This window comes from Eucalyptus grandis, chromosome 1 (assembly GCF_016545825.1).
Source record: "Eucalyptus grandis isolate ANBG69807.140 chromosome 1, ASM1654582v1, whole genome shotgun sequence".
Lineage (NCBI taxonomy): Eukaryota > Viridiplantae > Streptophyta > Magnoliopsida > Myrtales > Myrtaceae > Eucalyptus > Eucalyptus grandis.
In genome coordinates this window covers 39801179-39828120 of record NC_052612.1, presented here as the reverse complement: position 1 = coordinate 39828120, position 26942 = coordinate 39801179, and the positions used below count along the sequence as shown (strand labels likewise).

Sequence of the window (26942 nt, the reverse complement as noted above, 5' to 3'; positions counted from 1 at the left end):
GTTATTCATGACCATGGCTAGATACTCGAGCTTTATTTGATGGAATGAACCATTGACTTGTATTTTGATAAGATTGTAAGTTTGATATATTTTGGATTTGGTGTAAATGAGTTATGATATGGTTTTATAAATGTACATAGTGATTGTTTGATTTGCTTAAAGGAAATGTATTACTCACCGGGTGGTGGTGGCTCATTCCTTTTTCTTATTATATTTTTTAGGTATCACATTTAGTGGCTATTAGAATGAAAATATTATCGTGGGAACCTTGGAAGCTGGTTTTTTTTGGGTATAGATAAAGTTGTGTACTTTGGAGAAAGGATGACCGTGTCACTCTCTCATCCCTATAATGTCATTTCTGCATAGTTTGATTTGAGAACAGGTTCTCTTGTTCAGCTAATTAATCAATGACAATTGAACAAGGAATTGTCACAATTGATGAGAATAATTTACTGGTCTAAGATACCTAGACGTCCATTGAACACTAGAGACAAAAATGACATTATACGGAGGTTATCTATGTAAGATATCTAATTTAAATCAAAATATAATAATTAACGTCATCTAATAACATAAATAATCTTTTTTTTTTCCAAATTGATACAACTTAAAATGATCATTATATTCTAATTCGAGTTAACTATTAGGAGTGGAATTTTTTTTTTGTCAATCATTCAAATGTACTTAATTGGATGCCAAATCTACAAATTTTGTCAACTCGAATAGAAATGATAACATTAGTCTAGGGATTGTATCAAAGACATACCAAAAATTCATGAACCATATTGAATATATAAAAATTTCGGGATGATATTATATATCAGGCCAAAATTCAAGGACCATCTATGTCATTTTCCCAACTGTTTACTTATGAACTGAAATTATCGAACGAGTTCTGCTGAGGTGATTTTCTACTCTGAGGAGAATGGGCCTCGAGGCTCCAAATCCACTGCTCACTGCTCAGGCCCAAGCCCAAGCCCAACAAACGAGGGAGCCCAAGGACAAGAAGAGAGAACAAAACCGACATAAACCGAAAATTGAAATCCGGGGGAGCGTTTCCTTCCTCGTTCGCAGTCGCACTTTCGCGCGCGACAAAGCAGAAAGAGCCGCATTTCTTCACTCGACCGGACGAAAGCGCAAAGCACTCCAATGAAAACCAACAGTCCTCCCTGTGCCACACATTTCTCTCCATTCTTTCCTTGCTCCAGCGGCAACTCCCTTTTCCCCACTCACCACCCAAAGTATCTCTCTCCCCCTTCCCTCTGCGCGTACATAAGTGCGCGGAAAAGATTGGCGATGGTTGCAGTCCACATCTCTCTTCGAGACCCGCGCAAGCCGAGGGCGGCGACGACGACGACGACGACGACAACGACGACGCCCGATCGCTGGACGCTGGCTGGCACCGTAGAGACCTGAACTACCGCCGCCACCGGAGGAGCAGGAGCCGGGTGATACTAGAGACGAGGGGGCCTGTCTGTGTGGGGAACCGCCGCCGCCGCCGCTGCGGATGGCGAGCTCGAGCGGGAGCAAGCCGGAGCCGGGCTCCCGCCCGCCCCGGTCGCTGTCGAAGAAGATGACGAGGACGCATACGATGATGGCTGACTTGCCGAACGAGGACACATCCGCCGTGGACAGCGAGCTGGTGCCCTCTTCACTGGCCGCCATCGCGCCAATCCTCCGCGTAGCCAACGAGGTCGAGTGGGAGAACCCGAGGGTCGCGTATTTGTGTAAGTTCCTCCTCCTCTCTCATTCTGGTCCTTTGCTGCCCTGTTTCCCGTTGTTCGGTTCGTTCGATGGCCAAAATTTTCATAGGCGACTCGGTGGAGTCAATGACAAGCATGCCATGCCATGTAGTTGTTTCTCGACGGTAAAAGTTTAATCTTTTCTCACGACCGACTTAGACAATGAACACTCTTGCAGGACAAGTCACTGTCTAAGTCGTGGTTGTCGAATTTTGATTATGTCTCTATCGTTGTTCACACCTCGTGCGAGCTTGATTTTCTTCTTCCCTTGTCATTTATCAAGCGACTTCAATCGTCGACCTTTCCGGTAAATAACTTGAAATTTAACCCAAGAGAGTATTAGTTTATGGGCATTGTTAGCTTTGGGGGAAAAAAACATGTAACAGCTGTTAACTGAAGAGTTTACTTACCAAATTTTAATGGGTTTGGATGACGTGAATTAGATGAAAGGGATTAAATAGATATGCAAAGTGAAGAAGTGGAAGAAGGACGTAATTCCACGGTTATATTTCATAATATACTCAATGATTATTAGCTGTATGGTTGTTCCCATTTATATGCTATCTACTGTATTCAAACAACGGCGTTTGATAGAGAAAATGGGCTGAGCATTCTTAAAATAGAACTCTCTCATAATTTAATCTAACATCTAGTGTCTAGTTTCTTATCTAATATCTGATTTCTAGCTGAATCTATCTAATATAAGTTTGATAAGTTTGGAAGAAAGTCATTTCGAAGTCTATGCTCAAGATATGTCTTCTTATGAGCTCATAAGAAGGAATCCTTGTTACAATTATAGGTCAAGTGACATTATAGTTTGCTTAAACATAATTAACGACAATAGCCCTTCGCGCGCGCGCGTGCTACCCGTCCAATTCTCTTTACCATCAAAACAGGGAATTCTATGTTAGAGCCACAGATGATTACTATTCAAACACTAAAGTAGCCATGATAAGTGTCTAAAGCATACAGTCGATATGAACATTGTAATTGTTGGAGAGATAAATAATGTGAAGCTGTAACATGACTTGGTTTGAGTCGCTGCGGAAGCGCTAACGGTTTGTTAATGAGAGAAAAGCAATGGTGTCATCTTTCTTTTAGGAAAATTCTGTCTATGCTGTTCATTTCTGTCCGTCATTGGAAGCTGGGTCTTATCAATTGTAAGAGTGGAGCAGATACTAAATGCTTTTCCTGCATGCTCATTAATCTTTCTCAGTGGTCTACCTTATTCTTAGTGTCTGTTGGTGTTTTTGCGAAAGCGTGTGTGTGTGCAAGTGTGTATGTGTGAAATATGGGCTACAAAGGCAAGGGTGTACGGGTTAAAAAAGCAGAACTTTTATTATGAAAGTAAATATTACAAAGGAAGGATTTTGGAAGGAGTGTGTGTAATTTTTTCTACACAACTTAAAACACACACCCAACCCCTATTTATAAGCGTCACCGCCATTCTCCACCGACATTAGTACAAGAAATAATATAAAATTGCAGCTTGGTTCTTTGTCTCTGCTTGTTGCGGCTTCTCCCGAAGAATCTGGTCTCTTCTCAATTTTTCTGCATTTTTCTATTCTTCAGCAGCTTTTGTTGACTTTTCTTTGGCCTTTTTGCTGTCCACGTGTTCTGCTGCCCACGTACCAGAAAATTCTTCAGCATTTGACAGTCTTCTAGGCTTGTACAAATTGTTGCTGCCGACTTTGCTCCTTCTCCATTAAGCATGAGTAGTCTAGTGAGTTCTAGAATTTTCACAAAATGGATCATATTTTAACAGTCTTCTTTACAAATATTATGATGTTGCATGGCAAGGTTGAAATTGCATCAGTTGGACTTCAAACATGGTTCTCTTCCTAATCTGTAGCAAAACTTCTCCTTTTCCTTGCTTTATCTCTCCTATTAGGTCGCTTTCATGCATTCGAGAGGGCTCATAAGATGGATCCAACATCAACTGGACGGGGTGTTCGCCAATTTAAGACCTATCTCTTACACAGGCTTGAGAAGGTATCTTTCCTAGTTCACGAGGTCCCTTGGCCTGTTATGGCGGCATTGCTGAATGATGAAACATCAATGAAGTTCATTTATACATCACGTCCCTAGCAGTGAAGCATTTTGTCTTTTCAAGCTGTGATAGCTAAACTAACAAATGTGACTGTGGTTGTTAGATCTGATGGCCGGAGACTGCATTTCCACATTTACTAAGCTATCAAGATGTGAGAAAATCATGTTGAGCGATATTACCATGAATTTGCAGTTGTAGATTGTTTAAGTGGACTCAGACATAAACAAGGATATCCTATTAGACTGGATGTATATACATAGGACAGTATCAGAAAATAAAAAAGAAGCTATACAATCAAGCAGAATATCACTCCACAGCTGACTTGTCAGCAATAGCATCAGCTATGGAAAACCTTTCTGTTTTCTCCAACTAGATATTCCATGTTACACAAGATGGCACTGAGTTCCACGGTCTCTGTCAAAACCGACTGCGATGCCCTGCAGCTTCTGATTGCATTTATTACGGTAGGGCATGACCCAAGATATCCTTGCCAAAAGATCCAACAATGTGATAAATGTCAGCAACCACTGAATAAGCAGATGCACCAATTGTTTTTGCAGAGAAAACCAATTGACCGTTACAATTTTCCTAAGCTTCAGGTCGTATTTTTTCTTTATTGTTACCTAGAATCACATTTCAGAATTGAAAAAATAAAAAATAAAAATAACAGACCTTTGGTGGAGCTTTAGCATTGCTTATGTTTCCATGGAAAGTGATTATGATATTCATATAGTATTGAGAGCCCCATGATAAAATTCCACATCAATACAGTCCTTTGTGAGGTTTTATAAAGCTTTATCATCCTCATATCTTCTGCTTGGGAAAATGGTCTTTCAAAGAATGAAATAGGTCTCTTAATCTCCCACATCAATATGTTCCTTTGTGATTATTGTCCTTTGAATATCTTCATTATTGAGTGTGACAGATTTAGAAATGAAGCTGTTGCATTGCAACCCTTACTGATACACTCCCCAAGACTTATTTTCAAGTATTGTGCAGTATTAGAGTTAACCAAGCCATATCTGAAATTGCAGGGGCTTCCATGATCCCCTTGAGGAACTGTCCACGGTCATGCCCAAGTGTATTGTGTCGTAATTCCCACACATTGTGCTGTAATGCATAAACTCTTAATGGGTTTTCAATGAACAACCAAGATCTATTCATTAGGGATCTAACAGCTTCCAATTCTTGAGGGTTGGTTCTTCGAGGGACCATAGACTATAGAAAGCCCCCTGAAACTGCATATACATAAAGTAGCGATCGGTGCTCGAGGGCTATAATTTCCATCTGGAAACCTCCTTGACCACTTGTCCAACAATCATAACCCACAGATGCACCATTTTTGGTCCCTCGGCCACTCTTGTCCAAAGCATTACAGACTCAATGACTTGATCTGAGGTTGCTCGACGTATAGTTAGTTGATCTCTGAATTGAGGGATTGAACTACTGAGACCAGAGTTTATCAGCATTATTTGGTGCTTGATCCTTTGAGATCAATTTTTTTTTCCTGAAATGTTATGTACTTCTATGTCTTATCACTTGAAATTTTCTTGGAAATCCTGACAAGTCATATGATATTGGATATATTTAACCAAAATCTTACAACTGGAAGGCCAACTTCATGGGATGCCGACTTATAAATGACCTCATATGTTGGTGCCATTTATCATCCGAGTTGAAGGTTAGAAAAAGGGAGGATGTAGGGGTATCATCCTAACAAGGCATTTAAATGTAAAGAGCATCTAGATGTCACTATTCGTGGTAGCTTGAAATGTCATTTATTTTTCCATGGCCCTGCTGTTGCTCCAATGCTGTTAGGCATATTGGCTGTTGATAATGATAGTACATTCTTGTCATCCGTCACCATTTCTTGTTATAGTTTGCAAGGAAAATTGTTTATATTGTTTTCTTCCGATTTCCTTGTTTGTATTATGTGCACAATATGTCACAGAATTTAGCCTTGGTGGGGGAAAACCAGTGGATGGACTGGGTCATAACTTGTATGCAAAATGTTTAATGTCTGACATTCTAATTCTGTAGGAAGAAGCAGAGGCACATTTTCGGCTTGCCAAAAATGATCCTAGAGAAATCCAGATGTATTACCAGATGTTCTATGAAAAAAATATCAGAGATGCCCAATACACCAAAAAGCCGTAAGGCTCTACTGTTATTTGATTGACTGTCAAAGAATCTCTTCACTTTATTGATTCTTCTTTTTGCTATTAACTCTTGAAGGGAAGAAATGGCAAAGATATATCAGATTGCCACAGTATTATATGATGTTCTGAAAACCGTGGTGCAGCCCTCAAAGCTTGATGATCAGGTTCCAGTGAAAGAGTTTTAGTTTCCTAGCCTGCGTTCATCTTTGTGTTCTTCTCTGTGGCAAGCATTGAATAATGGTATCTGCAATTGGCTTTTGCTGTACAGACAAAAAGGTATGCTGAAGAAGTTGAGAGAAAAAGAGAGCAGTCCGTACACTATAATATTTTGCCATTACATGCAATTGGGGTTAAACCTGCAATTATGCGACTTCCTGAGGTAAATTTTCGATTTATGAAAGGTTCGCATTGGATTTTCTCAACAGTGGGCTGTATTACTCATCAAGTTTTATGAAAAGTCTAGATTAAGGCTGCCGTTCAGGCCATACGCAATGTGAACAATCTTCCAATGCTCCAAGTTCATGGAGGGCCAAACGTTGAGGATGATAATTTGGTAATGCCAAAGGAGAGCAGCCAGTCCAACACTGATATACTTGATTGGCTTTCATCTGTTTTTGGGTTCCAGGTAAAATTTGTCTTGAATGTCCTATTATAATTTGAATCCACTATTGTGCCTTGATATTGCTTCGGGTCCTCCTTTAGCAAGCTGATTCTAGGGCTGTGCATAATCTCTGACCCCATAGTGCGCTGAAAGTACTCTTACTTGTTTCTATTTTACAACAGAAGAGGTGGCTTATGCACCATTCACAATGATAAAGAAATTTTTGTTGGTGCTCAAGTAATGTTGGAAATAGTAGAATATCATAATTAGATGGTGTCTAACAACCTTTCCATGCAGCAAGTTTGGCCTACTACCAATTTTTGTGAAACCGGACCAGATTGGTCCGTTTGAACTGGTCACTAGACGATGGGTGAGGCTCGAGTACTTTTGGAAGGTAAAGGGCATGTGGGTGAGCTGGGGTTTGAACCGCGCCCTGCCATTGATCTGAGCCCAGATCTTATCCAGCTGCACGAGCAACTTATTTGTGTGGATAATTTTAGACCAAAAAATCTGAACCCCTTCAGAGAAAGAATGCCCACTGTTGTTGCGGAGACTGAATCCATGATCTCTAAGAGCTAAAAGTGCACGCACTCTGACCTAAATCAATTGCGGGATTACTTCACTATATCACATATTTGACTCAGTTTAATTAAACTGAACGGTTCAGATGGTCTCACTGGCTATATTGCGAATTGCCAGCCTCTCGGTTTCACACCAGTTTGGTTTGAAAACATTGCTAAGAACTTGAATCGCCTGAATTATCTGGCCCATTCCTTTGCAGTTGAATCATGATAAGTGGTTTCGCAAACTTGTATGCGAGAATTACCAATCTAACGTTACACATTACCATTTGCTTCTGACAAAATTGTCTTGCTAATTGTATCCCTTGAAACGTATGTACCTCGACATCCTAGTTTGGTCTAGGTTATTGATGTTGATATTGCAAATGACAGTGGTGAAATTGGGCTTTAAATTTGATTTTGGCTAACTATGATGTCAAGGATCTTATGGCTTTTCTAGTACTTGTGTTTTGAATACACGAAGTAATAACGTGTCTCATGTGGAAAGGTGCATTTTTACCTATGTAACCTAGTCAACACTACGTAGTGGACTTAGCCTTCCTTGAGTTCTCAAAAGTGAATAGAGTTTTATCACTTTTTGGCCTTTCTAATTAGTTTCGTAGGTCAGCTTTGCTTTCTGGAATCTCTAATGAAGGAAATTATACATCATCTGACTAAATATGGATTCTCATCTTGTTGCTGAAGAAAGGAAATGTGGCAAATCAGAGGGAGCATTTAATTCTTTTACTTGCCAACATGGACATAAGGGATAGATATGATGATGAAAATTTCACTGAGGTAGGTACATCATTTTTCTGCAAAGGTTTATATAGAAATAGCAGACTTCGCTTAAAAATGAGGTGTGATTGAATCTTGGACATATGCCTCCTGCAGTTGAATGATCACACTGTTGACCAGCTGATGGAAAAAATTCTCAAGAACTATCGATCATGGTGTAATTATCTTCATCAGAAGCAAAATCTTGAGTAAGCTTTTCTGCCCTACTATCACATAAATCTTTCATTTGAAAATTGAGAAGGAACTATCACCATCTGATATGCCATGAGATAACTGATTTACAAGTCTGCTCAATGTTTTGGCAAACCACAAATTTTCCTCCAGGTTTCCCCCACATCGTGACGGACAACAGTTGCGACTTATCTACATCGCGCTCTATCTTCTAATATGGGGGGAAGCTTCAAATGTTCGATTTATGCCTGAATGTCTATGCTATATCTTTCACAGGGTGCGTACTATGGTTATCTCAATATCTATATCCTTTCTAGCCGTTAAAAGGCACATATTATGTTTACTTGATGAATAGAAGTCATCTCAAACATATATAGAGATTTGCTATTAAAGGAAGAAATCTGCTTAATCAGCTAGAGTAAAAAGCTGATTATGTTCCATCTAACTACTAGACAATTTTCTTTGGGATAATTGGGTCATTGAATGTCGTGCTTGTCCATCATCGTGCCCAACTTCGATAATCTCTTCCTTGCTGAAGCAAAATCTGCTTAATCAGCCAAACGTATTGAAATGAACCTGTCAAGAGCAAAACTACAACCTTGGAAATTTTTGTTTGTATTTTAATCGCATTCTAATTAACATATCATCAATTTTCTACTTGTTGATCACATATTTGAATTGATGTATTACCTACTACTGGAGAAGAACGCGGCAGATCTTACATTTTGATCAGCAAAGAAACCAAGTAGCTTTTCCTATGGAGTAAAGACAAGGCATAACTTTTCTCAATGGAGTTGATTCTTCTGTTGAAAAGTGTTACACTTGAAAGTCAAGCCTTTCTTGTATATGATGCTTTTACTAGTAATTTTTTTTTTCGCTTGTTGGTTATGTGATATTAACCTCCTTTTGTCCAATGGAACAAGATGGCGGATGAAGTTTATGGCATCTTGGAAGGCAATGTTCATCCAGTTAGTGGAGTTGCATATCAATCGGCAGCACCTGATGATGAGTCATTTTTGAGGAATGTAATAAAACCTTTCTACGATGTCCTTCACACGGTACGCTCCTTTTCAGTTGATGCCTCGAGTTCTTGTTTGCCATGTCGAGATCTGAAAATTGAGTAACATGGTTAAAGGAAGTAAAGAGAAACAGAGGAGGCAAGGGAAGCCATTCGAGATGGAGAAATTATGATGACCTAAACGAGTACTTCTGGTAAGATCTTTTGAGCATGAATAACTTTATGACTCTGGCAGAAGCAAGTCAGTTAATTCACTTTTCAATTTCCTCAGGTCCGACAGGTGTTTTGATCTAGGGTGGCCGTTGAAAAGGACAGCTGATTTCTTTGTGCGACGAGACGATTCTCAACCTGCAAATGAGGTATTCCTTGTTCTCCCTCTGTGTGTGTGCGTGCGCAGCTCTTTGCGTCAATTCTGTGTCCAACTTATGGCCACGGGAGATTGGATGCCACTCAATTTTGGACGTGCGGACCCCTCCTTAGCTTTGCTTGAAAAGGGACAACTTAAGTGCCATAACTTACGAAAAGTACACTAAGTGCCAAAATCGGAGTAAAGAGATCACTTGAGTGCCAATCCGGCCAAAATCCGGCCAAAATGCCAACGTGGCGTTTTCGGCGACGCGCCAAAACGGCGCCGTTTTGCACGTTGACGTGGCCAAAACGGCGCCGTTTTGCACGTTGACGTGGCCAAAACGGCGTCGTTTCGACCGACGTGGAACAAAATAAATAAATAAATAATTTAATTTAATTTAAAATTAAATTTAGTTAAAATATTTTAAAAAATAATATTTAAAAAATTTTAAAAAAAATTAAAAAAAAAAAAAAAAAAAAAAAAAAGGAACGGGGAGGTGGTGAGGGATCGCCCTCGGCCGCCTCCGCTGCCGCCCCGCCGCCGCCGGGAAGAGCCCGGCGACGGCGGGGAGGGTCGGCCGGGTCGCGGCCCTCGCCGGCCGGCCGGCGGCGGGGGCTCGCGAGCCCTCGCCGGTCGACCGGCGGCGAGGGCTCGCGAGCCCTCGCCCGGGATGGCGAGGGCGAGGCGCGAGCCTCGTCGGCTGGATCTCGGCGAGGGCTCGCGGCCCTCGCCCAGACGGCGGCGAGGGCTCGCGAGCCCTCGCCCGGCTGATCGCGGCGGGCCGCGAGCCCTCGCCGCTAGATCGTCTGAGGGGCGCGCGGCCCTCGCCATCCGGCGAGGTCGGCGGCCCTCGCCGGCCGGGCCAAGGCCGCCGCCGGGCGGAGGCCAGGCCCGGCCGGGCGAGGGCCGCCGGGCGCGGCCTTGGCCCGGCACGGGCGAGGGCCGCCACCTCGCCGGATCCGGGCGGGCCGCGACCCTCGCCGCCGCTGGCCGGGGTCGCCGGCCCCGGCCCGAGGCCGCGACCCCCGGCCGACCCTCCCCCCGCCGTCGCCGGCCCTTCCCGCGGCGGGCGGCGGCGGCGGGCGGGCTGATCCTCGCCGCCTCCCCCATTCCCTTTTTTTTTTTTTTTTTTAAATTTTTTTAATTTTTTAAAAACATTTTTGAAGGTTTTTAAAGTTTTTAAAATATTTTAAATAAATTTAATTTTAAAATAATAAAATTAATTTATTTAATTTATTTAATTTTCTTTTTGCCACGTCGGCCCAAAACGACGCCGTTTTTGGCCACGTCGGCGTCAAAACGGCGTCGTTTTGGGCGCGCTTCACCGGAAATACGCCACGTTGGCATTTTGGTCGGACTTTGGCCGGAGTGGCACTCAAGTGATCCGTTTTTTTCGAATTTGGCACTTAAGTGTACCTTTCGTAAATTATGGCACTTAAGTGTCCCTTTGGCCAAAAGTTATGGCACTTGAAGCGTTCTTTGCCCTCAATTTTGTGATAAACAAGGAAAATGTTACCAGAAACCACTTTCCAATTTGATTAACCTGTTAGACAACACAATGATAATTGGCCGAGCAGTCAAGCTTTCAAAGAAATTTCCTTTTCTGGAACCTTGGCTTTGTTTAGCAGTGCATTGATACCTTTGTCATTGGATTTTCCCCGTTTCCATTTCTTAAAAGGTTAGCTCAGGAAAGTAATTACATCTCTAGGCCAGATTATGGTCATTCAGCAATAAGCATTGGTTAACTCCTTTAACCACTGGTTATGTGTCTTTCCCGTTTCCAAAAGGGCAACACAGCATTTTTAGAATTTAAAATGCATGTCTGATAGGAATCCCTGTATATTTGATCAAACTGGCATCAAGAAAATCTCTACACAGATTTTAGTAGCTCCTTCTCTCCATTGACTGGGTGAATTTGAAAATTATAGTTCAGGAAAGTGATTGCATCTCTACTCTAGTTTATGAGCATTTATCAATAGGCACTGTTGACTCCTTAAGCATTGGTTGTGTTTTAAACTGCCAATTTCAAAAGGGAAACATAGCATCGTCAGAATATTACAGCTTGTTTGATTCGAATGCCTTTGTTTTTTATCGAATTGGTAGTGATGAAACTCTAAATAGATTTTAGTAGCTTCTTCTCTCCAGTGATGTAGTGAATTTCGAGATTATAAAGTCTGAGCCCATTTTGCACTTCTTTGTGCACTATACGTCTGTGACTTTTGCTTTTTCGGCACTGTAGAGTCTTACTAGTGCGAATAGTAAGCTAGTTTCTTTGACAACGTACATGGATATAATGGCTAACCAAGCTTATCCAAATCACGACGTTTTTCTAAAAGAAAACATCTAGAAGTTTCATGGTTTATCAAATTATATGAGGAAATCGAACAATCAGGGGATGGAGCACAACGAAATACTACAAATTGATCTTTTTCTCTGATTGGGATGTCTGAACCCATGTTGATCCTGATCAATAAAAAGAAAGAACCCATGGTGATGTATGTACTTATATTATTGCAGCATGTCAGTCAGCATACTGCCAGGAAGACGCAACCCAAAACTAATTTTGTGGAAGTTCGTACCTTTTTGCACCTCTACAGAAGTTTTGATCGGATGTGGATATTCTTTATATTGGCATTCCAGGTAGCCTTGATGCTTAGTAGCATTATGTTGTAGACTTTCTGTGCAAGAAATTAACCGAGCTCCATTTTCTTGGTTCAGGCCATGGTAATTGTTGCATGGACTGGGTCCATCACTGCTTTGTTCGACGAGCATGTTTTCATACAAGTTTTGACCATCTTCATAACTCATGCTTTCCTGAACTTTCTGAGGGGTATGGTGATGTCTGTACTTTATGTATCTTTCCCCATTATTATTGTGGACTCGATGTGCTAATTTACGCTACGTATAAAATTAGACTAGACATTAGCCAGCACTTTGTGCGGGATAACCACGACATGATACAAATCATGTTTAATTTAAATATCAAGAAAATGACCAATATAAAAATTGACCCAAGTTAAATAGAAATGTGTAGAACTCATTACTATATCTTTATAATATGTCCAAGACGTAGTTAGAGGTAATCTTATTATCAAGGAAAAAGGTGGGAGTAGAACAAATTCTTAAATATGAAGATCTAATAATTCATTTATCCTATAAAGTAGGTACATACCTATAAAGATACGTCTACATCACATATGGACATCGACAAAACATATATATCTCGATTCTCTCAGCAACGCAGGAGTGGGCATTTGGAAAAAGAAAAAATATTAGAAACAAATGGAGTGATAATTAAATGAATAAGATTAAAGAAGATATATATTTAAGGATGTAAATGAGCATAAAAAAAATTAATATCAGGGGAAGGAGAACACGGGAAGGAAAAGTTCAGACAAACTCTCATCTCTTTTCTCATCATGTATGAGGTTATCAAGCCCATCCATTTGTACAAGCCACAACTTAGTAAATTGAAAAAGAATCAGAAACTTGTTAGTTAAGTACAAATAAGTAGAAAAAAATGAGGCACACAAATCTTTCTCTTCTTTTGCAATAATGTTGTTTTGGAGTAGAGCATAGGTTCACTATGCAAAAAGTAAGAACACTTAAATTGGAAATCACTAGTCAAATGTGACTGGCTTTTTAATGAGGCGAAGTAATTTTAATATCCTATCTTTTGTAGTAGTAAGTGAAAAAAATACCAACATTTCCTTTGCCAGAAAAAAAAAATATCATATTCAAATTCATATTTCTCAAATTGAGAAAAGGGATCGCTACATACATTCAAAAGGGACCAATATGTTGTCATGATTAATGTCGGTGCATACTATAGACATGCTTTGGCATCTCCAATGGGCATCATACATTACCTCAAATCATGTTCTTTATGATTTAGGATGTAAATTTTCATTGACATAAAGTTTTAGGAGCCGATTCATATCAAACTTATTTTTGCAGAATATAAAGTATATAGAAAAGAATGGGAGTACCTTTGACCATTTGCAGAGTAATTTCCCGTTTGATGCCTCTCCAATCTCTATCATCTCCAACAAAACTGCATGAGAAACAGGAGAATTAAAATAATCAAGAGAGAAACAGAATAAGCCCAATATATAAGAGGGATTGATATGTCTGTAAGTGAAAGTTTGTGATAGATAGTGTAAGAAATAAGAAAAGATGGCGAGAATACGCACGTAATTGTGTAACATTTGAGAGAATCTCCATTCCATCAAGCCATCAAAGTCATCGAGCAGAATTCAAGAAGGTATTATCAGAGTAATATGAAAAAAAGAAGATTATGGTCCACTTCTTTATGAAGGATTGTATTATGCGGGCAAGTCTATTCGGAAATTATGAGTCAACAAATATTAATATCTTATACAAAGAAAGCTTGTGCTTGTGTTGTTGCATGTGCAACATTCTGGAAAATTCATTATATTGCAATCTACATATCATTAGGACTTTCCAAAACCGGATGAGCCTTAGGAAGGAGAATGTTTGCTTACCCTTGCAGCCTTCTTTATGGAGAATGCAGCAAATCCAATGGTTATGATAAGGAGAAGGCATTTCTAGCTATGTCAAGTTTCATTTGTCAATCTTAGAGGCAATCCTTAGGAAAGACCTTGTTATAATATATCTCTATAGTTACTGTGTAATATGTTATCCTGACCCGTTATGACTACTTGCATCTGTATCGGCAAATTTTATAAGAGCCTCTTAGCATAAAATCATTACTGACACTGCCCTTTTCCTTTCCTCTTTTGCAGCAAGTCTGGATATAATTCTAAGTCTAAATGCCTGGAAAAGCATGAGATTTACGCAGATTCTCCGATACATTCTGAAATTTGTAATGGCAGCTGTTTGGGCTGTGGTTCTGCCAATTAGTTACTCTAGTCTAGTGCAGTATCCAACAGGAGTCCTGAAATTTTTCAGCACCTGGGGTCAAGATTGGAGGAACCAGTCGTTCTTTTATTATGCCATTGCAATTTATATGATTCCAAATGTCTTAGCTGCTATACTTTTCTTCGTTCCTCACTTAAGGAGGACCATGGAGCGTTCAAGTATGTTCCCTATTACTGCTCTTATGTGGTGGGCTCAGGCAAGTAGATGGATTAGACTACCACTTCTCTACTGAGGGCCTTAATCGCTTGTTTGCATTATCTTGTTTTCTTCCCCTGAAATGTATGTTCGTACTATGCAGCCAAAGCTTTATGTGGGGAGAGGCATGCATGAGGACATATTTTCACTGCTGAAGTAAGAAGATAATTGCTCTGATTAATATGTTGTGTATTTATGCTTTGATTTGTTTTAATTTGGAAAACAATGTTTGCTATGTCAGCACTGTCTTCTTTTTCTTATTTTCAAGGATGAATCTTCGTGGCTAGTTCTTGAGTCTGTGCTTAGGTGCAGTATTCGGACATAGACCCATCACTTTAAGTAAAAAGATATGTGCTGCTTTATATTTTATATGAGTGACTTTGCTAATCATACATTGTTTTGTTTGTGTCTTAGGTACACCATGTTTTGGATCATGCTGCTTGTCTGCAAGCTGGCTTTCAGCTACTATGTTGAGGTGTTATCATCTTTTATCAAGTTATAGTTGTTTGGATTATGTGGGGTTTGCTTTTCTTACTTATATATATCATATAACTCTGGGCTTTGTTATCTCAGTAAAATTGAACAGTGAAACTTGATTGAAGAAAATTGTTGCAGTTGAACTAGAATCAATTCTCTTATCATATCATTTAACCTTTCTGATGTTAGAAGTTTAGTGTAGAATACCCAAATGATCACCTTAAAGAGGTCAAAGATTGGAGAGATACCCACATGATGGAAGTACTGGCAATCTTGTCTTCACGTATGATGCTGCTTACCTTGAGAATACGTGATTACAAATTTAATATCACATTTTGACTTGAAGGATGACATAAATGGCAGAATAGGTGATGAATAAATCTTGAATAATCACATATAGGGAGATGTAAGTACACGAGTGTGTTAACTAATCAGCAAGTCTTGCTCAAAGCTATATAAACTTTAATGTGTCATCTAGAAATTCATATTAGTTGCTTGCTGAAAGAGGTTCCAAGTCTTGTTTCAAGGCTTATGTTGTTGGTGGAATAACTGAGTGTTGCCTCGATACTCTGTCAAGATAGTTTTGAGCATGTCCATAGAATAAAGGGAAATTTTATCCAGTTAGTTGATTGTGGGGTCGTTGTTTGTTGAGCTTTTGTGATTGTGGATGTTGTTAGCTTTAGTGGTTCAGGAGATGTAGCTACTCTGCAGCATTCTGCTCTCCACTTTCTCTTTAAAAGATTTAAACATGTGTTCTTTGCGCGTAGATTCTACCACTTGTTGGACCAACACAATTAATCTTGGAGATGCATCTGGATAATTATCAATGGCACGAGTTTTTTCCTCATTGTAAGTTTTCTTTACTCTTGTGATGTTTCTAGTATTTTCTAACCGGGGGAAAAAGCCTGTGCTAATATTCATCTGCATCTACAGTGACACATAACATTGGAGTTGTTATTGCAATATGGGCCCCTATAGTTCTTGTAAGCAGACTGGGTAGTTTTGTCACGATTCCCATCTTGTGGTATGCCGTATTTGATGACCCTGTGTCCTGTGTGATGTGTTCTCAGGTCTATTTTATGGATACACAAATTTGGTATGCCATATTCTCTAGTCTTTTTGGTGGCATTCATGGTGCTTTTAGCCATTTAGGCGAGGTGAGTGACAATTCTTTCTTCCTGCATAATAGAATGCCTGAAGCATTTCCAATTTTCATGACACAGACAGTTTAGCTCTTACGGTTATGCTTAAGGATACTATATACTTCTCCTTGCTTATGATACCTTCTTGCTTTTCTTAAGATACGAACACTAGGGATGTTGCGGTCCAGATTTCACACCGTGCCCATCATCATCATCATCATCGGATGCTAGGAAAGCCAGGAGGAGGCAACAGGTATATCCAATTGTTGGTTGATCTAATATTCCATATTTATTCATAGAATCTTTATTCAATAAGTTTCTTTTTTGTTGGCCACTTCACAGATGTAGGGGTGGCATTTCTTACAAAATCATGTTTATGATGCGTTTCTACTTTTCCATGGCAGGATGATTCCATACTGAGGAAAAATATTGCAAACTTTTCAAGAATGTGGAACAAATTTATTGGGACTATGAGAGAGGAAGACCTAATTAGCGACAGGTGTAATTAGGAATTCCACTTCCTCAATTTTAGCTTCAGTCTTGTGCCTCAAACGGATATTCTGACACTTCCATTGGCTGATTAATCCAGAGACAGAGATTTGCTCCTCGTACCATCTTCTTCAACTGATGTGTCTGTTGTGCAATGGCCTCCTTTCTTGCTTGCTAGCAAGGTATGCATAGTTTCACAAGTTGATTTCTACTCATATATTTGCTCTAATCCAGGCTTCTTGTCATTATTCTTTCATACAAAAGATTCCCATAGCATTAGACATGGCAAAAGATTTTAAGGGCAAGGTGGATGATGAATTGTTTAAGAGGATAAAGAACGATCCTTACATGCATTCAGCAGTGGTTGAATGTTATAAGACTCTCCGGGACATCATAAATGGCCTTCTGGAAAATGAAGCTGACAGAAAGTAAGCGAGAAAACTTACATATACTTTAGCCTGTAACTCCATATTTAATATGTCGTATCATACCGGTGGCAATTTTTCTTCTGTTAAGGCTATTGAGAAACCATACTTTTCTCAATTTTTACAGAATCATAGGGGATATCTGTTATGAAGTAGACATGAGCATACGACAGCACAGATTTTTGCATGCATTTAAAACAAGCGAATTGCCTTTGCTCAGTACTAAATTGGAGAAATTCTTGACCATCTTGGTAAGTGTTTTTGTTGCCTATATCTAGCTTCAGTTTTAATCTCAATACATACATGAATATAAAATTAATCTTGGAGGACTGACCGTTGAATCATTTCCTCTTCTTCCCTCCAATTGGCTCAGTTTCAACAATATCTCAGTTCTTAACTTCTTTTGTTATTTTGGCAGCTGAATGACCATGACGACGCAACCGTGTACAAATCCCAGATAATCAATGTCCTCCAGGACATCATGGAGATAATTATCGAGGATGTCATGCAGAATGGGCATGAGTAAGTTCTGACAAGCATGCTTATTTCTGTTGGTGCAAAATGTTTGTGTCCTTGACTGTGCCGCTTGTAGGATCCTGGAAAAAGGAAACATTCATATCCTCCATAAGAAAAATAATGGAAAGGAGCAGATGTATGAGAAGATCAACATTGGCTATGCACAACACAAACTCTACAGAGAGAAGGTGTGCTTGACTCATTTTTGTTTGAGAAACCACAAATAATTAAGTAGTAAGTAAAATCTCATTCTTTGACTTCTAGATCGTTCGGCTCCATTTACTTCTGACAGTCAAGGAATCTGCCATCAACGTGCCTTCAAACTTGGAAGCTCGTCGACGCATCACTTTCTTTGCTAATTCTTTATTCATGAAAATGCCAGGTGCTCAGACAGTGCGCAGAATGCTGCCCTTTAGGTCTGTTTTTACATGAATAAATGCTATACTTCATCGAAAGAGACAACCATGTTTGTTCAGTTCAGTTGCTGGAAATCGCATTTAGTTTATAATTTAGTCTCACTGATAATAAATGATGATAGAATCATTTGGTTTTGCAATAGATGGAGTTTTTGTGCAGTATATTAACACTGCTGCCATTATAGATTAAAAAAGAAAGTTGGAAATCCAATCACTATTCATGCAGTTTTTGTGCTACTTGTTGGCATAGTTAAAAAGTATCATATGACATTTCTAATTTCATATCTTCTAAAAATGTGTAGGTGTTTTGAGGTGAAATCATGGTCATGCTTACCAATACTTACAGATAAATTGATGACTTGAAAAGACTAGATATGACCATATACAAATTTTTAATTGGTGCTGATGCTAACATTCAATCATGTATGACTACTGAATGAGAAATCAAATAAAAATTAAATGGATTGATTTAGTTTTATTAGCTATTTTATCAAAGCACATCCAATTTAATTAATTACTGATGGTAATAAAGAGATATCCTAGGTTTGACTTGGTTGCATTATGATATTTTCTCTAATTAACGTAAAGATTATAGGGATTGAAGCTCCTCAACCTCCAAGCTCCATTTTACCATTTTTCTGTATATATGCATGGGCGCGCAATATGTATGTGTGTGTGTCCCAGATGGTTGTTTAATAGATACCTATTTATCATTTTCTTTTGGGCTCTCCTCTGCTTTTACATCTTGCTCAGTGTCTTGACTCCATACTACAAAGAAGATGTCCTATATTCCACCGAAGAACTTAAAAGGGAAAATGAGGATGGAATCTCAACTTTGTTCTACCTGCAGAAGATCTATCCAGGCAAGTTTGCCCTTTGGTATGTTATAATTCACTTGTTCATTTGATATTATATGACTGATGCCTTGTGCCATGCAATCTAGATGAGTGGACCAATTTTAATGAACGGATAAAAGATTCAAAATCTGGAAACGAAGAGAAGGACAAGTTTGAACAGGAGCAACGTTTTTGGGTCTCTTACAGAGGACAGACTCTGGCTAGGACAGGTTGAGAATTTATTTATCTGGAAGCATATACTATGCTTGAAAGTCATATATATCCTCGCTTTGCTACTGTTCTTACTATGTGCATTTGCTGCTAGTGAGAGGGATGATGTACTACAAGCAGGCTCTAGAACTCCAATGCCATCTTGATTTAGCTGGAGATAACGGTTAGTCATTTAACATGAAAGAAAGAAATGCAGATTTACAACTTCTGATTTGTTTTTTTTTTTTAAAGTTGCTATAAGAAGTGGCATCCAGATACTAATCAAGACTCAGTGTCTCTGTTGCAGCTCTAGATGATGAGATTGAGAAGGCAATCACAGAATTTGCACAAGCTCTGGCTGATTTGAAGTTCACCTATGTTGTCTCTTGCCAACTTTATGGGAACCAAAAGAAGTCCGGTGAGCTTAAAGAGAGAAGCTGTTACAGTAACGTGTTGCACCTCATGTTGATGTAAGTTTTAAGGATGTTACTTCAATAGTAATCAACAGAAAGTTCCAAAGTGGCTGATGGATATCAATGATACTGAAAATATTCTAGGTATCCTTCTCTACGGGTTGCCTACATAGACGAAAGAGAGGAGACAGTGAATGGGAAATCTCAGAAGTGTTGTTACTCTGTTCTTGTGAAGGGAGGTGATACACTGGATGAGGTAAGTTAGAATTTAGTCTTCCTCATGGTTGAATACTAGGCATCAAGTGGGGTAGAGATTGATCCGCTTATTGGGTATAATCTGGATCACTCCTCTAATCTTTGCTTCTTGCTTTGGCTATCGTTTGATTCTACATCTATGGTTTTCTAGTCAGAACGCTGTATAATTTTCTTAGTCTGTGCAAGTGGCTGCAGGGTGTCAATTTAAACAATAATTTGAGACACATCCAAAGCTAATATGCAAATATATGGTGAATACTGTTGGCACGTTCCTGCACTTTCTGTCAAAGCATTCTATGTCTTTTGTTTATAGGGTTTGTCTGGGCTTCATATGTATGTGCTCTTTCCCAACCTAACAGCTTGAGCTTTCGGGTGGAAATTTCTAACATGTTCTGCCCTAGGTCTTATATCGACTGTGAGGCTCCTTCTTTGTTAATTCTATGTATTGTTAAACAATATCTTAAAAAAAAAAAAAAAACCAATATCTTTAAGTAGGATTATCTAACACTTTTAAATCAGAGTGTTTGAAAATTTTTCCAGATCCTTCAATCAACATCCATTTTCATCAGAAGTTTGCATTTTCCTATTTTCTTCTTCCTGAGTTTATTGGTACTTCCAAAGTTGATTTATTGTTCTTCAACTGAAAATCCTGCTTATTCTAACAATTGGAAAATTTCATTCATAACAGTCTTATACCCCCAAAATATCTGTTATCAAGCTCTTATATTCTTCTCTCAATGGTTAATTCTTTCTAATTTCAAAATGTGATGGTTTTACCTTACTGTTTTCTTCAATTAATGCTGTCACGGGGCTGAAGGACTAATTCCTGCCCTACTGTTTGCACTGACTCTAATTTTGGAGATTTGGGAAAGCTACTCTACTGTCTTCCATCTACTTTCTGTCCGTTTATCACTGAAACCTTGGGAATTATAGCTGGATCAAGCTAAGGCTGTCTACTACTAGAGCTATATTGAAGTGGTCTTGTTTGCAAATTTTGGAAATGCTAAGCCCAGTAATTGACTTCTGGTAATTTTTCTTCGGTGGTGATGTATGTCAATTTGACTGAATGTCAATGATAAACCTTTTGCACAGCCTGAACATGTTTGATAATTAAAATACGCAACTAGTCACCTTGTAAATTAACTAGTTTCGGGATGCATGATGATGTGTCAAGCAACTTTAGAGTATCTGAAATGCATCAGTTTACTTTTTATCTCAGAAGTATGAATTTATCTGATCAGTTACTTCTATCATGAAGAAAAGTTAGTGAAATATCAGCTCTTTGTCAAGCCTATGTGGAATTCTGTCTGTCAATTATTTGAGAGGAGTTCCTATTGGGAGCTATGGTCTACCTTAAAGAAGCAACTATCTTGGATGTATTAACGGGGATTATATCAGTATTCAATACGTCAATCAGTCCGATAACGATATTGACCTTTAAGAAGTACATGAATTATAACATTTACTCGTCTCTTCTAATGTGAGGGTACAAATTTAAATATGGTGGCCACATTTCTGAGAAACAAGGATGTGGTGCAAGATTGGTGGGATATCTGCGGACCTTTTTCTGGAAAGGAATAATCTATTTAATTTGTAGGAAATATACCGTATCAAGCTTCCAGGCCCTCCAACGGAAATTGGTGAAGGAAAACCAGAAAATCAAAATCATGCTATCATCTTTACTCGTGGGGAGGCATTGCAGACTATAGACATGAATCAGGTAGCTTTATTATGTCTTTTCATGGAATAGGCAGGAGGATAAAGTATCTCAGATTTTTTTTGCTTTCCTCACTTCTAGGATAACTACTTTGAAGAAGCTTTCAAGATTAGAAATGTATTGGAGGAATTCTCAAAGGAGCGTCGCGGGCAGAGAAAACCTACTATTTTGGGCCTGCGGGAGCACATTTTTACTGGAAGGTGAACCTAGGAATACATATATGTGCAGAAATATTCTGTTATTTGCTGCTTTATCCAGTTCAAAGGATCTGGTATGAAAGAGATCAGAGCAGATTTGTCCAATCCGAATGATTAGATCATTACTTTTTCACTTTTTTTACAGTGTTTCATCGCTAGCTTGGTTCATGTCCAATCAGGAGACCAGCTTTGTCACTATCGGCCAGCGAATATTGGCAAATCCCCTAAGGTAAGCCAAGAATTTGTGGCTTCATGCATTTCTGTCAACTTAATCTTTGTAGTCACCGGAGTCCGCATCTCCAGATACATTGATTTTTCTTTTCTTAAGATTTATCTTTAGGCGAAAGGCAGATTTTTTCATAAAACCTAAATTTTCGTGTAAGACTATGTTATTTGTTCCTTCTTGAGCCTGATTCACTTACTCTTTCCTATGGCACCTACGTGCTTACTTCATTTGCTGATGAGAGAGCAATCTCAGTGGACTTGTGTGAATTCTTCTTTGTTTCTTAGAGAAGCTCAAAAACTTTCACCGACTTCCACAATTGCGTGTAGGGCATTGCATTAGTCTAGCAGAAAGAACTTTTGGATCAGAAGCCTGGTCATTGAAAACGATGGGAATCATTATGATTACAAATCTTTAGTTTTTTTGGATTGTTTCGAGCCAATGTCTGAGTATAATTTTAGCAAATACGGAGTTTCAAAAACCACAGTATGGTAGTTTTGGTGATTTGCACGATTGTATTGTAAATTCAACAATTTTAAACAAAAATTACGTTACAATATCGGTGTCTCTTGCAACTAGTAAAATGAAAATTTTCTTTTATTCTTCTCATGTTTCGAATATTATTTGACACCTTCCAATTTGGTAAGTACATTATTTTTCTCAAAAAGCAAATGAACTACTACTTTTCTTCATTTTAGGCTCTGACGAAAAAATTTCTAGAAGTGCTTGCAGATTATCTTTTGCCACTGCCATGCACAGGAAAGAAGTCTCATATATATTGTCTCATATATATTCATAAAGTTGACGAATCTTATTAATTAGCCCTATCGATTATCAATTATTACTTACAACAATGAAATACGGACTGTAATGCAGCTAAATACATATTCAGAAATAAGTGGTGGCAGACATTTCATTATGGAAGGAATTGTTTATTACCTATGCATGTGAAGCAAAGAGTTTTCTTGATTTAAAGGGAGATTCACATTGTAGAATGTCTGCATATGGACATGTGGACTTTTTCTTGTATCTTATAGCATCCCACATAACTCTAATATCAGAGCTGCTTTCGTGGGATATAACTGTGAACACTGTACTGTATGACCATTAATCTAACAAACACTTCACCATTATTTTAGTATAATGTCACTTAAGATCTTCGCCTTCCTTTATTTCTAGTAGATTCAACAATCTCTCTTTCTCTATGCTTTTGAAGCATTTAGGTGGGATTGATTCTGTCACACAACATCCTTTGTACCCTTAAGTGTAGGAGCTGTTGGAACCTATATTTTTAGGGCATGATAAGATATATCAGGAGGCTAATCAAGGCAAAAATTGGCTACGGAAGTATCCTGGAAAGCGTGCAGTTAATGGACTAATGTTCCCGACTCCTTGTTTGTAACTTAAACAAAAGAAAGAAGGAAGAGCATAGGTTCCTTGTTAATATCTTAAACAAAAGAAATAAGGAAGGAAGAAAATAGGTATGTATAGAGTCTGAGTTTTATACTATGTACTGATCTGATGTTTGTGGTAACTACTAATCCATTTCTTTGTGCTCTCACGCTTCAAGCAATAACTTATCTCTGCATTTGCAGCGAGACTCTGATTCAATAACACAGAGTTCAGATCAGCTTGTTCCAATAATGATCTAAAGGCAATTGTGTTTCTCATTCTCTTGTTGTAGGGTCCGTTTCCATTATGGCCATCCTGATATATTTGACAGGATATTCCACATAACACGGGGGGGCATAAGCAAAGCTTCAAAAACAATCAACTTGAGCGAGGATATTTTTTCTGGTAACCCTAGCATATTTATATGATATTTCAAAGGGACATAATCTGACCATTTCTCGCTGTAGGGTTTAATTCAACTCTCCGTGGGGGATTTATTACACATCATGAGTATATCCAAGTGGGAAAAGGGCGAGATGTAGGGATGAACCAGATATCCCTTTTTGAGGCAAAGGTTGCAAATGGAAATGGTGAGCAGACGCTTAGTCGGGATGTTTATCGGCTCGGGCGGCGATTTGACTTCTACAGAATGCTGTCATTCTATTTTACAACTGTCGGTTTCTACTTAAGTAGTATGGTAAATCAACCACTCCTCTCTACTCGTCTTGCAGCAACTCTCCTAGTTCTTTCTAATTTGGTATTAAAAGAATGATGGAACTTTTGGTTCATAATTTGTAATTGCAGTTTCCTGTCACATGGTAAAATGCTTTGTAATCCAAGCAGTTAAATCTTGTGAATCTTGGGGGTAATTCTAGGTTCAGTCTGTCTTTCCGAGAGTCAGTACAATTAATGGGTGGTCCCTTAACAAAGGGGTCATAGTTCCTCCTTGGATGTCTAGTTCTGGTGGGTGATCCATGAATATGTCATTTCTACTTCGTTAATGAAATGTTACAAAAATATCAGTTTGGCTAAAACAGTTCCAAGATTTGGAATTGTACTTCATTTTCTGGGCTGTAATTTATTCCATGGATGGAGATAGGAAGGGGGGGAGTTATGTTGGTTGGTAGGCAACAAGACTTTTATCTCGTTCTTTTTCTTCTGAATTTTGCATTGATTACTCATGGTAGCTTTCCTTTTTACCATTTTGGACTTGTTTCATTCAGGTTACCGTGCTTACGGTGTATGTTTTCTTGTATGGACGGTTGTACATGGTTATGAGTGGGTTGGAAAGCGAGATCCTTCAGAATCCTACCATACGTCACACAAAGGCTCTCGAAGAGGCCTTGGCTAGCCAGTCTGTCTTTCAATTAGGATTATTAACGGTGGTGCCCATGGTCATGGAAACTGGCCTGGAAAAAGGGTTTCGGACTGCCCTCGGTGATTTTGTCATTATGCAACTGCAGCTAGCTTCTGTGTTTTTCACATTTCAACTTGGAACAAAGGCTCATTTTTATGGAAGAACACTCTTACATGGAGGATCCAAATATCGAGCAACGGGTCGTGGGTTTGTTGTTTTTCATGCAAAATTCGGTGATAATTACAGGCTTTATTCACGAAGTCACTTTGTGAAAGGGCTGGAGCTGTTTATACTGTTGATTGTCTATGGAGTTTATGGGGAGTCGTACCGCAGTTCAAATCTCTACTTGTTCATCACTGTCTCCATGTGGTTCTTGGTTGGTTCCTGGTTGTTTGCACCGTTCATATTCAATCCATCTGGTTTTGACTGGCAAAAGACTGTAGATGATTGGGCAGACTGGAAGAGGTGGATGGGTAATCGTGGTGGAATTGGGATACAACCTGCTAAAAGTTGGGAATCATGGTGGGAGGAAGAACAGGAACATCTGAAGCATACAAACATACGGGGAAGAATCCTTGAGATAATACTTGCATTTCGCTTCTTTATTTACCAGTATGGGATTGTGTACCATCTTCAGATAGTTCGCCACAGCAAGACTATACTGGTAATCTATAAATTTCACTGCAATTTTCTCTTTCCTCCTTCTGTTGCTGATTTGTTCTCACAGGATCATTCTCTAAGGCACTTCTTTACTTCTGTAGATTTATGGAATTTCTTGGGTGGTGTTGCTAACCACTCTGCTAGTTTTAAAGGTACGCAGATATTATATATGGAGGTTTTGTTCCTAGATCTGCATGTTAACCACACGCATTATTATGAGTAAAGTCCAGTTGATCATTTTTACTTGCTGCTGCTTTTCTGTTACCTTATTTAAATCAAACTGCAACGAACGTGTTCTGCTTTGCAAACTATTATTGCCTTAATGTTTTCAGATGGTATCCATGGGAAGACGAGGATTCGGTACAGACTTCCAGCTCATGTTTAGGATCCTGAAAGCACTTCTTTTCCTCGGATTCATGTCGGTTATGACAGTCCTATTTGTCGTGTGTGGACTCTTTGTATCTGATATATTTGCTGCCGTCCTTGCGTTTTTACCTTCCGGCTGGGCTCTCATTCTGGTAAGTTTGGACTAGTGCAATCTTAAAGAAAGCTTCATGTATGAAGCGGGTTGTTCTCGACTTGCCCAAGTCACAACTACCTAATTTTGCACAAAGCACTCCTCACGTTCATATCGTGATTAGTCCTGCGTAAATTTTCAAGCTGCGTGACCTCTCCATGCGCTTTCTATAGGACCGCAAAACTAACGAGATCGATCTTCTCTTGCTCTCGACAGATTGGGCAAGCATGCAGGCCGTTGCTTAAATGGTTAGGACTCTGGGATTCGTTGAAGGAGCTGGCGAGGGCGTACGAATACACAATGGGGTTGTTGCTGTTCATGCCGATCGCGGTTCTGTCGTGGTTCCCCATCGTTTCGGAGTTCCAAATCCGGCTCCTCTTCAACCAAGCATTCAGCAGAGGCCTTCAGATTTCGATGATTCTGGCCGGAAGGAAAGAGAAGACAGCATAAGGCCCCCTCATTAGGATGGGATCTCAGATAGCTCACGTCCCTCGCTACCGTCTTCAGATGTGATTTTTCCCCTCCTTTGTGCTGCCATGAACTTGCACAAGAGGGTCGTTCATTGTCTATACTGTCAACTTGACACCTCCTCTTTCCCTGTCAAATGCTGTATAAGATTTTTTTGTTCTGCTGAATTTGATTTTTTGAACTTTGTAATATCAAGAAGGCATGTATTATACATTTTGCTTTTAATGTTTTGTTCAAATTTGTCTTATGTATTGCCATTGGATGCATCAAACCTTCCACTGCGAATCTTTACGTAATTTAAGAACCTATAATCTTGTTTTCTTGAATCACTGTTTTTTTTTTTGGGTAAAGCTTTTCTCGAATTACTGTTAATAAATTCTGGACACTCAGATTTTCCACACTAGCAATTTTCTCAAGTTATTCAAATTGTCACATATATTAATTCATAGATTGTAATATAACCTAAAAATAACTCATTGATATGTTAAGTAGATATTTATTAAAAGTTTTCATGTAATCTTTAAACAGTTCAAAAGTCATTTTACATTGTTATTTAAATTTATTTATGGGTAATTTATTTGATATTATGAATTTAAAAATGGATGAAATTTCAAGACTTCTATTATCGAGCTAAAAATGTCATTGCAACTTTGTAAAAATTAAGGTTTCCACCTATGATATTAATTT

General features: G+C 39.0%; 1 protein-coding gene across 1 annotated transcript; it reads left to right on the top strand.

Annotated features, from left to right (window-relative positions):
- The first annotated feature begins 1352 nt into the window (after positions 1–1352).
- Positions 1353–26502, top strand: LOC104441995 (putative callose synthase 6). The gene is given in 43 exon segments (XM_039313944.1): positions 1353–1727; positions 3634–3734; positions 5833–5945; positions 6028–6115; positions 6220–6330; positions 6415–6576; positions 7818–7910; positions 8007–8098; positions 8235–8358; positions 9005–9139; positions 9217–9293; positions 9371–9458; positions 11966–12088; positions 12167–12278; positions 14215–14546; positions 14649–14701; positions 14960–15020; positions 15790–15871; positions 15956–16005; positions 16093–16179; positions 16324–16370; positions 16372–16417; positions 16569–16663; positions 16754–16835; positions 16918–17081; positions 17206–17329; positions 17497–17600; positions 17671–17782; positions 17859–18010; positions 18764–18873; positions 18954–19076; positions 19172–19240; positions 19364–19526; positions 19614–19725; positions 21322–21444; positions 21523–21641; positions 21784–21867; positions 23546–23658; positions 23721–23950; positions 24477–25274; positions 25372–25422; positions 25603–25788; positions 26004–26502. Coding segments are annotated over 43 exon segments (5745 nt in total). The 5' UTR covers positions 1353–1507; the 3' UTR covers positions 26238–26502.
- The last annotated feature ends 440 nt before the right edge of the window (positions 26503–26942 follow it).